This window comes from Mastigoproctus giganteus, chromosome 5 (assembly GCF_048544385.1).
Source record: "Mastigoproctus giganteus isolate SK-2022 chromosome 5, ASM4854438v1, whole genome shotgun sequence".
Taxonomy (NCBI): Eukaryota; Metazoa; Arthropoda; class Arachnida; order Uropygi; family Thelyphonidae; genus Mastigoproctus; species Mastigoproctus giganteus.
Window position 1 is genome coordinate 205,394,014 of NC_143579.1, and position 14,411 is coordinate 205,408,424.

Consider the following 14,411-nt stretch of genomic DNA (forward strand, 5'->3'; position numbering starts at 1 on the left):
AATTGAGTCTTCTAGATGAGCAGAAAACCCATTACACTATCATTATGGGAGACTTAATGCTAAGGTTGGAAAAAGACTTGTGGAATTTTCAAAATCTCAATGATTGTCAGTAATGAACACTTTTTTCAAGAAAAGGGTGAACAGAAAGTGGACACGGAAAAGTCCGAATGGATTAACAACTAATGACATTGACTTCATTCTCACTAACAGAAGATATATCTTGAATGATGTTACTGTCCTGAATAAGGTAAATGTTGTAAGTGATCACAAAATGGTAAGATGCACACTTGATATAGATGTAAGAAAAAAAAAGGAAAAAAACTGACTCGGGTAAATAATACGAAGGTCTTTGAGATAACAGAAGAGGAGAAAAAGCAGTATGGTACTGGAACTTAAGAACAAGTTTGAGCTTCTGCAGACTGCTCAGGAACAAGATATCGATGAGGAATATTACAACTTTCTGAAAGTGATAAAGCCCAAGAAACCTATAGGTAAAAAGAAATCCAAAGAAGAAAAAATTAGTCAAGAAACACTGGTCATGATGAACTGAAGGCGACAAATGAAGAGCAAGATAAACACTTACAAGGTTGTTGTTGTTGTTGTTATTTGGTTTTTAGGAGCATTAGCAACTAAGGCCATATTGCTCCGGGATATGCGGTGGTCATTTCCTGACCTTTCCGCATCCTCCGTATTTGGTGGTGACGGGCTCGAACCCCGGTCTAATCAAGAAACATGTGTTACGCACTGCTGCTCCTTCCCACCTGGCTACGGAGGCGCCAAACACTTACAAGGAGAAAATTGAGTATACTGAGTTATGCAAAGCCATTAGAAAGAGACTCAGAGGACAAAAGATTTAACACAAGAAACGTAGAACAAGCATTAAGGGAAAACAAAGGACTTAAATCAGCAGCCATGAGCAGTAATACAGAAAGACAAATGATACTGAACCTGCAGAATAGCAATGGTGTACTTATAAATAGCAGAGAAGGCAGAATTCAAATAGCAGAAGACAACTATAGAGAATTATACAAGGAGCGAGGGAATGATGCCAGCAGTGGGGAAGATGGATCACAAATTAGTAACATATATGACATACCCAATATCCTTCCTGATAAGGTAGAACATGAGTTGAAGAAATGAAGAATCAGAAAGCCCCGGGGGAAGATGAAGTTACTGTAGAGTTGTTAAAATTGGAAGGAAGAGGCATGACACAAACTGGCAAGACTCTTCACAAAATGCATTAGATGGACTAAGAAAATAACAGAATGGTACCCAAGAGGAACTAGAAGAAAATCTGGAAGACAACAGCGGAGATGGATAGATGAAATTCCTGAGTTTGTGGGTAGTAAATGGATGGCCATTACACAAAACAGAAGGAACTGGAAAGTTGCCGGAGAGACTTCTCCTGCAGTGGATTGAAAATGGCTGATGATGATTGATGTCCTTGGCGAGATTCAGACTTCCTTACATTTCAAGGGTACAGCTCTAAAACGGTTTTCGCATACTGGCTGCTAGTCAGTACACCAAACCTATCAATAACTCTCTAGGAGGCTTCTGGATCAGCAAGTGTGTAATCTTGCTGCCTCTACTCTGTCAGATAGTGACTGCAGGAAGTCCGAGTAGTGTGTATGTAGGGGGGGGACATTGTCGAGGCCATGTTATGTCAAGGATCTGGGTATATGGGAATGATTTTATATTCTTATCATGTGTACGTTTATTTTATATTCTTATCATGTTACCATGGTATGCCATATCCAAAAATTTCATTACTTCATACAGCATGTCCCACAACCCACTTTTTCTTACTATTGAATACACCATGAATTGTCAAACTAATAGAGCAAACTTATGATGTCCATTTCCACTTACAGTCTGCCAAACCCCATGTATGTTTTCTGACAGAATCTCAGTTATCAGTTGATTCAACCACTGCTAATGTCAGTTCCCCAAATTATTCACCATATGATTCCTTTAGCCTCAATGGTGGTACTTGTGCATATGTCCGTTCCGATATTCCCTGTCAGAGACTTGGTATCTCCTTTTTTCGATCTTCTCTGGCTTAAAATCTCTCTACCTCATTGTGTCAAAATTCATCTGCTGTCTCTACCCTTCTCCAAACTCCACCAATCATCATTTGGAATTCTTTGACTTCCTCTCTTTGCAGCTTGACTTTCTCCAGTCCAACTTTCCTAACAGTGATGTAATTTTTCTTGGTGATTTTAATGTTCACAACTCCAGCTGGCTTTCGTTTTTTAGTCACACTGAACTAGCTGGTTGTGATACTGAAGCTTTTGAAATTACTAATGACCTTGCACAGATTGTTCATTTACGAACCAGAATACCAGACAATCCTAACCATACAGCCAACACCCTTGATCTTTTTCTCACAGGCAATCCTAAGTACACGGTCGAGGTGAATGGTACTTTCAGCACCTCAGATCACAGCTTGGCAATTGTCTCTTCTCCAATGGAGCCTTTATCTCATGGCTATTCCCAACCTAGTGTTGTTTGGCATTATAAGAATGCAAAATGGGAGTACCTCAAGGCTTCTTTTCTTCTTTTCCTTGGTCGGATTACTGTTTCAAAACTCCTGATGTCAATGTTTGCTCAGATCGTGTCAGTGAAATTATCCTTGTAGGAATGCAATCCTTTATTCCCCACTCCACGTTAAAATCTCGTCCCATATCTAAACCTTGGTTTTCCAATAAATGTGCTAAGGCTGTTCAAGAAAATGTTGCGTATCTTAATTGGCTTGTTTCCAATTCTTCAGTTTCATTTTCTGCCTACACCATAAGATCGCAACAATTGTAAAGCAGTTAAAACAATTTCATTCGAAGGTGTCAACATTTTTATTAAAAAAATGTTCTGTGGCAGCACCTACTAAAGATGTGCTGCAACAATTTAACAACCTGCAGTCCAAGATCTCGGCAGATGCCTGAGATAACATCATTAGGAAGCATTTTAAAATTTTATTGCAAGAGATATTGTTCTTCAATACTTCAGTAACCTCTACATGGGCACCTTTGGTAGAACAGTGAATGTCCAGACAATTGATTCATCACTGAAAATGTCATTTTCAGTGATGAGCTCCATCTGTCTGGTAAAGTTAACAGTTAAAAAGACAATTGTTGTGAGTTGGGATTTTCAGATCCCATTAATCCGAGGAGTTAAGTGTTTTTGTTGAAAAAAAATGGCCCAGGTGCTTGGGATATAAAAACACTCTGAACTCTGCAAATTACCTAATTACCTAGATATGCTAGAATTGTATGCTGCAACTCAACTGGAAGATATACAGCCATCTGTGTTCTATCAGCAAGTTGGGGCACCACCACACTGGAGCTTGCATGTGTGCAATTCCCTCCAACCAAAAAAAAACTTAACTGGTCCTAACCCTGGCCTCCATATTCTCCAGATATCAAAGGCTGGAATGAACAGCCAACAACTTCCATTTTTCAAGTGATGCTTCAAAACACTTGGAATGAAACTGGCTACTGTCTTGGCATTCTATGTGCTACCAAAGGTGCCCATGTGGAAGTTTACTGAAGTGTAGTTGTGTGATAAGAAATTCTTTGAGTTGCTTTATTAAATGCAGCAAACCATTTTACAATACTTATTACAATAAAATTTTAATTGAGCTTCATAATCAGGTGAATAATTTATAGATACCCTGCATATTATTTAAGGAATCACAAATTAGAGATCTGTAAAACATGCAAACAAAATTGCAGTCCATCCCTAGTAAAAGCACAAAAAGTGTGGCATTTTCTGTGGCTTAGTTCTGAAACAGATTCAAAAGTGGAAACTTTTATTTACAGAAAATTTACAAAAAAAAACAAACTTATCAATATTTTAGAAATTTCAGACCTTGCTATCCACAACAGCAGCAATTGGCATTGCATCAAAGCATGAATTAACTGCCTCCCAAATGTCTATTCCTGTCTTATCACCAAACTTTTTTATACATTCCCTGTAAAAAAAACAAAAAAAAAAAACAATAAACATTAAAGAAAGTGAAACTTATAAAGGAAAAACAATAGTACTTCAGATTAGTATTAACTGGATGTTTATAACCAAAATCATTTAAATTACATAGTAAAATATTGGTTCTGTTACAATAAAATATTTAGTGACAGAACCAATAAATAAAAACCCTTTGTCATTTAAGAATTATAACAGTCAATATTTTAAAATAAAAAAGACATGGCAAAGTTTACTTTAAAATAGTATTAATCTCTTGTGTGGAAAGCATACATAGGTATTATTTAATAGGAAAACTAAACATAAAAACACCTGACTTACATTACTTAAATTGAGTATAAATTTGAGTTTACTAGCTCAATGTAAAAGGTTACTTGAAATTTGATGATTTCTGAAAAGCTTTTAAAAATCACTTTAGCACTTCTAATCTATGAAAGAAAGACTTTAAAATGAGTTCCAAAGTGTATATGAAACATTGTCTAATGCTGAGAAAACTCAGTTAATTTGTTTGTTGTTGTAACCTATTACTGTAAAATATGTAATTTCGACGAACAGAAGCAATGATATTTAAATACCAGGACCATGTTATTTCCAATTTCTTTCATTTATAAAAAAACTTCTTTATAATCATATCTTTCCTATTGTTGGCCAAGTGCTCAATCAATCATAGAACTTAATCACATTATTCCACATGCCATACGAATCATGGAAATGCCACAGGTGCAGAATGCAGTATGTTACAAATAATTATTTTTTCTGTATATTGTAAATTATATAACTGCTTTATTGGTTCTTTATTTCAGTACAATATGCATAATGCTCAAAATTTATTTTAATTATTTGTTAATTTACAAACCAGACTATAGAACGTTATCATACGAACCAGACTATAGAACGTTATCATACGAACCAGATTATAGAACGTTACCAGACTATAGTGCACAGACTATAGAACGTTATCATCCTAATATCAAAATGCACATCAGAAGAAATAAATGTACTATATTAAATTTAAAACTATACTTGCTAACAGTTGTATAATCAGTATAAACTCACTACACAACAATTTAACAATAACATAAAATAATGAATGTAAGTAACAAACTTAGAGTACAAATACATATTTTAATAATAACACTGGTCAACATGTAAAATGTTATGAAAACGAAACCACCCAATCTTGACTAATTTTATGCTGCTGAACATGAAAATCACATTAACATTTGTCGATTGGCTCTTGTTTTTGATACAGTTGGGGTCTCATATTAGTGAGTTACTCTACATTATCAACTATGGTTCTCGACAAAACACATGGCAACCACGCAATTTCAGCACCACACTCTTATCACATGATCAGCAACTGTTGCCTCGTTCTGCATCACATGAAAGTGGTTGTCACCTCAAATGAGTCTTCCACTCTGTTGCAGTAATCTTCAAATACAGCTAGGTACCGGGTAATTTGTTCTCAGTTAATGGTTGTTCTTTGCGAGATTCCTACTTTCTGTGCGGTGTTTCTGTCATGTAGCATTAACATGCTCCATAATTGTGTGATTAGTCTGGATGACTTCTGTTACATATGTGGAGAAGTCATGTTAGCTTCAAGAAAGCACCCCTTAACTCGACCATAAAAAATGCCTACTTCTTGTACTTTGGGTGTAAAGTAAGCAACCAGGACAAGAATCATGTCGCAGACTGTTACTTCTGTATGGTGCCTCCTATTATAAAAGGGGTGACAATGAAGAAAAAGTGGACAGTGACATACCATCTGCAATTCATCCTGTGCCTCACGGTGAAGTGATTTGATTTGGTAGTTGTTGGCGCATCGGCTTCTGTGGCCATATTGCACCTCCCAAGGTTTTTGTAGTACTTTGATCCAAGCCCGAGGCGGGAATTGAACCCGCGACCTTTGGGTTGCCGGGCAGGTACTTTACCCACTCGGCTAGCCCGGTCGGCTTCATGGTGAAGTACTACCTATTCTTGAACCACCCGACTGTTTTTCTGTACACTCTGATGAAGACAGTTAATACATCAATGGATCCACCATTTTGTCCAAACCTTTATCCTTCTGAACCACATAAAATCACAGAAAGTGAGCTTAATGACCTCATGGGGATCTCGAATTTCTGAAGAATAAGGAAGAGCTTTTGGTCTCAAGGCTACAACAATGGAATATTCTAGATCATTCTGTGAAAGTGACAACATTTCATACTCAAAATAAGGACTATGATAAATTCTATCAAACAGAAGGTGAACTCACTGTTTGTAAGGATGTTGATGGTTTAATGGCAGCAATGAACATGAAGCATGTTCCCGAAGAATGGAGACTATTTATAGATGCTTCTAAGGTTAGCCTTAAGGCTGTGTTATTACATAATGGAAATATGCTACCTTCAATATCCCCCCCCCCCCGTTCCATATGCCATCCACACAAAAAAAAAGAAACATATGCAAACATGGATAAAATCCTCTTAGGTGCACACTATCAGAAGTATGAGTGGTAGATGTCTGGTGATTTAAAGGTAATAGTCATTTTATTAGGACTACAAAAGGGTTACACTAAATATTGTTGCTTTCTCTGTGAGTGGGATGGTCGTGCCAAGGATATTCACTATGAGAAGAGGAGTTGGCCTCAATGAAAATCATTAACACCTGGAATGAAGAATGTAGCATTTGAACCTCTGGTGGATCCAAATAAAGTTTTGCTTCCACCACTCCACATCACACAGGGACTCATGAAAAATTTCATGAAGGCTTTGAAAGTGAACAGTCCTGCATTAACATACTTGAAAGAGAAATTCCCAAGTCTTAGTATAGAGAAGATTAAGGCAAGCATTTTCATTGGTCCATAAATAATGCAACTTTTCAAAGACGAACAGTTCTAATATTTCTTTAGTGATAGAAAAAAAAATCAGCATGGACAGCCTTTTGAAATGTTTTGACTGGTTTTCTAGGAAACATTAAAGCCAGCAAATACAGGCAGCTTGTGGAAGATCTCATTACTTCTTATGAAAAACTGGGGTGCAAGATGTCATTGGAGATGCATGTCTTGCATTCACACCTGGATTTCTTCCTGTCAAACAGTGGTGCCATCAGCGACGAACATGGTGAGCTCTACCATCAAGAAATCACAGTGATGGAACAAAGATACAAGGGACAAGGTATTCTTGTATTGATTGCGGCCTCCAGGGTTACCCCTATATACCGCTGTAGCATCTGTAGGTTATTTATAGCCGGCAAGTGTGTGTAAGTGTGTGTGTGTAAGTATATATGTGTGTTGTGATGGTTGTTGTTTGCCAGCCCTGGAGTCTTAGCAGCCGGGAGGCAGGGAGCAAGCTACCTGCGTCCCAACTGCCGTCCCTAGCCACGTGGAGGCGCTCCAGGAACTATCTAAATTACACAGTGGGATTCCAACAAGTGGAATCCCGGTTATAATAAATAATGAATAGGGAGGATAAAGTAGGAGAAAAGAAAGTAGAAGAAGAAAAGAGAGCAAAACACTCTCTCAGGAAAAAGAAGAAATAGGAAAACACTAGTTGGAAAATCTAACAAGCGAGAGAGCTTGAAGAGGTAAAATTTTGAAGCCTGAAGGCTTGTAATTTTGAAAGAAAGATTCCCCTAGCCGGGAAGGAAGCCCAACTTGCACCGACAAGAGGAAAAAGAAAAGTCTCAAGGAAAGAACATAGGTAATGTACAAGTGGCTATTAGATAGCCACTTAAAAGAATAAATTAAGATAAATAATAAATACTTATGTCACCGATATGAAACATAGCAGTAAACATATTAACAAATTACACTGCATAAGCAGAGAGTAAAATATACAATATTTACAAAATAAGTAATTAAAATCTTGGCTGAAAATTAGTCAACCAAGAAATTAACAGAAATAGTCAACCAGAAGAAATGCAGAAACATATATACAAAACACAAAGAGACTAACAGAACTCACCCAAAGCAAAGATATGCCAAAGGCAAAACCAATAAATACTGTACAAATAAATTAGTTAACCGAATCAAAAGCAATTCTAAATTTAAATCTAAGTATAACAGATAAAAATAATAAGTTAAGTATTAAACAATAATTAATTAATATGCAGAGAAAATGTCTCTGCACAAGTAATCTAATCTATAAACATATGTACATAACCAGCAAGTGCAAAGCTGCTACCACAAGCTGCGAAAAACAAAACTTGTTTCAAATAACAAGACACGTAGAATTAACAATAATGCATAGGTAAGCATTAAAAAAAAAAAAAAAAAATGGATGGCAATTGCCAACAAAGCAATTGGATCTGAGAGGGCGGGGAGAGGTCCATCCCACCCCTCAGAACCAAAACCCATTTACAACTAAAAATGCTAGACCAAGAACTATATGGTACTAGCAAAAACCCAACTGATTGCGGCTGCAATCAGGCAGGAAAGAAAAATACAACAAATAATCAGCCCTGCAGGAAAACAAAATTAAATCAAAACACAAGCAGCAAGAGAAGCAGCCAACAGTAAGACAAGCTAGAGAGGAAAATCATCTCACTCAATCAGAATAGCCAACTGAAGGTTGGATTTGAGGGAGCAGGGAGAGGTCCATCCCACTCCTCAGAGCCAAACAGACAACGCAAGAAGAGAAAAACTGTCTCTTCAACATAATAATGAGCTAACTACACAAGTAATGTACAATATAAACATTTAAGATTAACTGCTGATTCAAAACACAATAAAATCAGTTACTCTCAATTCTGAGAGCAAACAACAAATCAAACAAAAGCACCATGATATTAACAAGATAATTACAGTATTTACAAAATACATACAATTTAACACAGAAAATCATTTCAGGCAACCCGGACAGAGTTCGAAGTGGGAGAGGGGTGGTCCATCTCTCCCACTCGGCCAGGCAAAAACCTGAAACAAGTCTCCAGAAAAAGACGCAAAAACTCTGCGTCCAAAACACAAGACAATTGAGGCAAGGAAGAAACTCCTCTCAAAAAAAAAAAAAAAAAAAAAAATCAATACAGTAATATATATAAATATTAAGAACAAATAACGAAATCAAGGGTTATTCCTTGATAAAGCCGCTCTTCTCCAGAAGACACTATTAGCAAAAGAAGAGAAGGAAGAAAGAGAGTCCGCCGACCCAACCAGGCGCCAAAAATCATCTAAATTATATACATTTGTACAGATAGACAATTGTTGTCTTAAATCCACATATAAATTACAATGTAGGACAATATGTTCAACCGTCTCCTCAGAGCCACAAGAGCAGAGAGGAGAGGGGACGAGTCCAAATCTATACAAACGAGAATTAATTAACGAGAACAAAGATACAAAAGGAAATAGAGTGCCGGCATGTTAGCTACCCATATGCAGTACTTTACATTTGTCAATGTTAAACTTCAGTTGCTATCTCTCAGCCCATCTGCTGAACTTTACCAGATCTTGTTGCAGTAGTGTATTATCATTACTGTCATTAATAACCATGCCAACCTTCGTATGTCTGGAAACTTAGACATTAATCCTAACAAACCTTAATCAATATCACTGATAAATATAGAAAACAACAATGGGCCCATCACCAAACCCTGGGGGAGTCCACCAATAACATTAATTCGCAAAGAGCAGTTACCATTCTCTGTCTTCTCCCACTCAACCATCCTTTTATCCATTGTAGCAACTTGCACTTAATACCATACTGCTCCAATCTGTACAGTAGTCTTCAATGTGCAACAGTATCTAAAGCTTTCCTAAAATACAAGTACAGTAATACCCCGACTTACGCAAACTCGGAGTTACGCGGTTCCTGATTTTTTCGTTTGGCAACGCTGCCGCCCACTATCTTCAAGGTCGTTTTCATATGTTATCGATATACGGTGCAACGGCGGAGAATGAGAGCGAAAGATGAACAAAATTCAACTTTGCTGCTTTTATGTTTTTTATATCAGTGAAGGGGAAACACAATTTCACCATAATAACGTAAAAACCAACACAATTCCAGCTTTCGGTATAATCGCAAATGCAATTAGATCGAGTTTACTACCAGTTTATAACAGATTCCACTAGCAGAAACGCAACTGGATTTTTATTGTTTTATGGTAGTAACCCCTAGAAATGTGAGGTGTTAATAGTGTATCTCTGCCTTTATGGTGTTGTTTATTCAGTTGCTACAACTTGTTTATGCGTATCAAGCATGCCTCCTCGTTTTGTAATTGTGCTTTATTCCCTAAAAATGAAAAAGAAGCGTCCTGGTGAAGACACTGCAGATTCAGAGAGAAAAAGAAAAGCAATTATCGATAAACAGAGGCGGACTGGGTCAAAAATTCTTACCCGGGAAAATTTATAGTGGCCTCATACTATGGTTTATGGCCAAAATCACACTAGCCCACCGGGGTTTCCCCGGTAAGGCTTATTGCCAGTCCGCCTCTGTCGATAGAGAAAAAAATATGAAATTGTGAAACGCTTTGAGCGAAATGAAAGACCATGTGATATTGCACGTGCTACAGGCCTAAATGAAGCAACGGCGAAAAGCACATGACAATTGCAAACTTGACAGGTTGAAAATTGAAAAGGGCTCAATTGTAAAGGGCTTAAAAATTTTAGAAAACATAGACTCCAACGAAGAACGCGTTATAGCTATAAAGCAAGGAATAAAAAAATTATTAGCTTGCTACGAAGAAATTCTGCGTGAAAAAAAGAACGCGCTGTGTCGTCAGACGAATTTGTTAGATTTTATGAAGCCATCGACATCGAAATAACTTTTTAACGTAAGTCATTTGTTTTTTTAATACATATTTTGTATTAATATGTATAAAGAACTGCAATTTTATTATTTTTCTTCTAAACTAGTGTTTTTGTTAGTCCTTGGTCCCAATTAAGCAAAATTTATATGTATTTATATGCAAAGTTGTACCCCGACTTACGCGAATTCGACTAACGCGATTTTCGTCGGACCCACCTATCGCGTAACTTCGGGGTATTACTGTATATGATATCAAAATTATTTTTTGCATCCAGTCCTTTGTAACTACATCATAGTATCCAACCAAATTTGTCAGACAAGACTTCTCCTTAACAAACCCATTCTGTGTCTGAACTATAACTGCAGTCTTGTCTAGATGATCCTGCATTGCACCTTCTCCAGTGACTCCGTTTTGTTCCCTGCAACAGAAGTTAAACTAACAGGTCTATAATTACACGTCATCTTTTGATCCCCCTTTGTGAAATGGAGACACAATTGCACATCTCCAGTCCATGGGGACCTCCCCCGAGTCCAAGGAAGGTTTCATAATTATGGCTAAGGGTTTGCAAGTTCGTTTGCTGCCTCCTTTAATATAACTGGATAGAGCCCATTCAACCCATGTGCCTTTCTTGTTCAATTTCAACAATTTTTCCTCCAGTTTGCTGTCAGTTATTACTTTTTTTTTTTTTTTTTTTGGCTGATGCTGTATAAGCTTGCTTTCTTGCATCATATGCCTCGACTAATGCTAAAAATCATTTAGCTTCCTGCTAGTTTGATAAGCTTCTGGCCTCCACTTCCCTACAGAATTCCTCGTGTGTGAATGTAGATGCAAAATACTTATTCAGTTTGTCAGCTACCTCAGCAGGTTCATCAACAATCAAACCATTGATGTCAAGTGAACCAATCTGATTCATCCCCTTCCTTCTAGAATTTACATAAGTAAAGAAGTCTTTGCTGTTTTACTTTACATCCTTTGCCAAAGATTTCTCATAATCTGCTGTTGTTATTTGTTGTTATTTGGTTTTTAGGAGCATTAGCAACTAAGGCCATATTGCTCTGGGGATATGCGGTGGTCATTCCCTGACCTTTCCACATCCTCCGTATTTGGTGGGCACGGGCTCGAACCCCCAGTCTTATCAAGAAGCGTGTGCTACGCCCTGGTGCTCCTGCCCACCTGGCTACGGAGGCGCCCTCATAATCTGCCTTTGCTTGATCAACCTCCTTTGTGACTCAATTAAAAACTAGCTTATGTCATCTGATAATTTATATCCATCACATGCATTTTTCTTCTCTGCCACGAGTCTCATTAGTTCTTCTGGCATCCATTTGGGCCAAAACCTTAAACAATATTTCTTAATCGGTATGAAAAGCCTAGTAGGTTCCACGATTAGTTCCTCAAATGCTTACTACTTAGAATTTGCTGTTGGTAATAACCATCAGTTGGTCTCACAGCATAGAATTTAAAAACTGTGAGACCAATTTATTGGATGATTGTTTTCTACAGCAGCATGTTTGAAAGCAAAAACCCTTCCCTTTACTCCTGATGGTAGTTACATCTTTAAGTAAACCCCACATCAGCACACTGTGATCACTGCCACCTAGTGGTTCCTTTATCTGCAGATTCTTAATGCATGAAGAATCACTTCTGATAATCAGATCAAGAGTATTACTCCCTCAAGTTGCCTCTCGAACATGCTACTGTAGAAAATAATCATCCAATAAATTCACAAAAGCTTTGCTAATGTGTGAGTGACCAATCCACAAGTTCCAGTCAATATCTGGGAAGTTAAAATCCCCCATTACAAGACAATATAATTTACTAGTACATCTATTTCTCTGTACAGTTGTCCATCGTACTCATTAGGCCTATAACACAGTCCTACTCTCAATTTTGCTTTCCCAATACTTATGTCACACCAAACTGACTCAATATTGCATGTCCACCCATGTCAGCTGGATGCACTTCCTGAGATTTTGTGTTTCTTAACAGCATAACCCTCCTCCTTTCCCAGATTCCAATCCTGCATTCCTTATATCTGTGTGACGCCACATCTCTGATATCCCAACAATACCTGTCTTTGATGCCTTCACACCTCAAATTCATCGAATTTATTTACTAAACTCCTAGAATTGGTGTACACAAGTATACACTGAGTGATCACTGAATTAGTCCACCCCTATGAAAACTGAATATGACCCGTTGACCACGTGAGGTACAAGAGTGTGCAGTTAGTCGACCTACGTAGCATAGATAAGGTGTCAGTGGTTCGGTAGGTAGTAATATCCCAAGCGTGATGAGTAAAAGGAAGGATTTATCGGACTTTGATAAAGGACAGATTGTGGGTGCTCGACAAGCTGGTGACTCGATTTCTCAGATGGCTGAACTGGTAGGGTGTTGCCTGGTGCAAAGAGCATGCAAGTTGGACGTTAGAAGACTGGAAGAAGGTGTGCTGGTCAGATGAGTCATGTTAATTACTCCACACTGTGGATGGTTGTGTACAGATTTGGTGTCAACAACATGAGGCTCTTGATCCATCATGCATGGTATCAAAAGTGCAGGTCGGTGGAGGCGGTTGTATGGTGTGGGGCATGCTTCACTGGCAGGAACTTGGACCCCTGGTGCATGTGGAACAATGTATCACTGGTCTCCGCTATCTTCAACTGCTTGCTAACTGTGTACACCCCGCTATGTTGCACTTTTTCTCCGAATGGCGATGGTGTCTTCCAAGATGACAATGCACCGAGCTATCGGGCATTTGATGTGCAGGAATGGTTTGAGTATTGGCCTCTGATCTTCCCCTGATATTAATACCATAGAGCACTTGTGGGACACTATGGAAAGGCATATCAGGTGGCTGGATACACCAATCACCTCCATACCTGCATTGCTAGCCGCATTACACACAGCTTGGTTGGCCATACCTCCCGAACACTTCCGACATCTTGTTGAATCAATGCCACATCGGATAGCTGCTGTACTGAGGGCAAAAGGAGGACCTACGAAGTTTTAGATAGGTGGTATAACTCAGTGAATATGCACCTGTTCTTACTTTTAGTAAGAACAGGTGCATATCCTAACACAGCCCATGTATTTACTTGTTCCACGATAACTCCCAGCAGTCCTGGAAATCCACAGCACCTTGTTTTCCAGGCTGCTGCTCATTTCAATAGAAGCAGTGCAAGAATCTCTTTCACCTCTGCCTGTGGCTACTGTTAATCTATTAGTCTGTGAATCCCACCCAAGCTAGCAGTTTTCTGATGCACCTAACACTGCCTCGATAGCATCAGCAAATATTCTTGCACCCTTTCTATTTAAGTGTATCCCATCCCTGTAGAAGCAGTCTCTCCAGTTAACAAGCATAGAGCATGCTGAGAAAAATTTTACCCCATGAGCCTTGCATGGAGAAAAATTTTTCACAGTGTGGTCTGTGCTTGTTAACAGGAGAGACTACTTCTACAGGGATGGGATACACTTAAATGTTAATTGGCATTACTTTATAACAAATACAGTATTCATCAAAGCATTATGAGAGCAAGTCCAAATTATGTATATATATATATATCAGAAGTTACCAAATGGTAAAATGCAGTCCACACCTGGAGAGCCAACTATTTTTCAGGACTGGGAATGGTCTAAACCTAAGTGAATAATTTGTGCTTAAAACAAATTGTTTCATCTAATTTCTTGGAAGAAACACATACATG

The 14,411-nt window shown here is 38.1% G+C and overlaps 1 protein-coding gene across 3 annotated transcripts in view; it reads right to left on the reverse strand.

The window, feature by feature from the left end:
• The window catches only part of LOC150086027 (uncharacterized), a 228,680-nt gene that overhangs the window by 32,070 nt on the left and 182,199 nt on the right, over positions 1 to 14,411 (reverse strand). For all 3 annotated transcript variants that reach the window (XM_090373659.1, XM_090373657.1, XM_090373658.1), the window contains exon 15: positions 3,865 to 3,967. In XM_090373659.1, the coding sequence (XP_090229785.1) occupies positions 3,865 to 3,967 (103 nt within the window). The remainder of the gene's footprint in view (positions 1 to 3,864; positions 3,968 to 14,411) is intronic.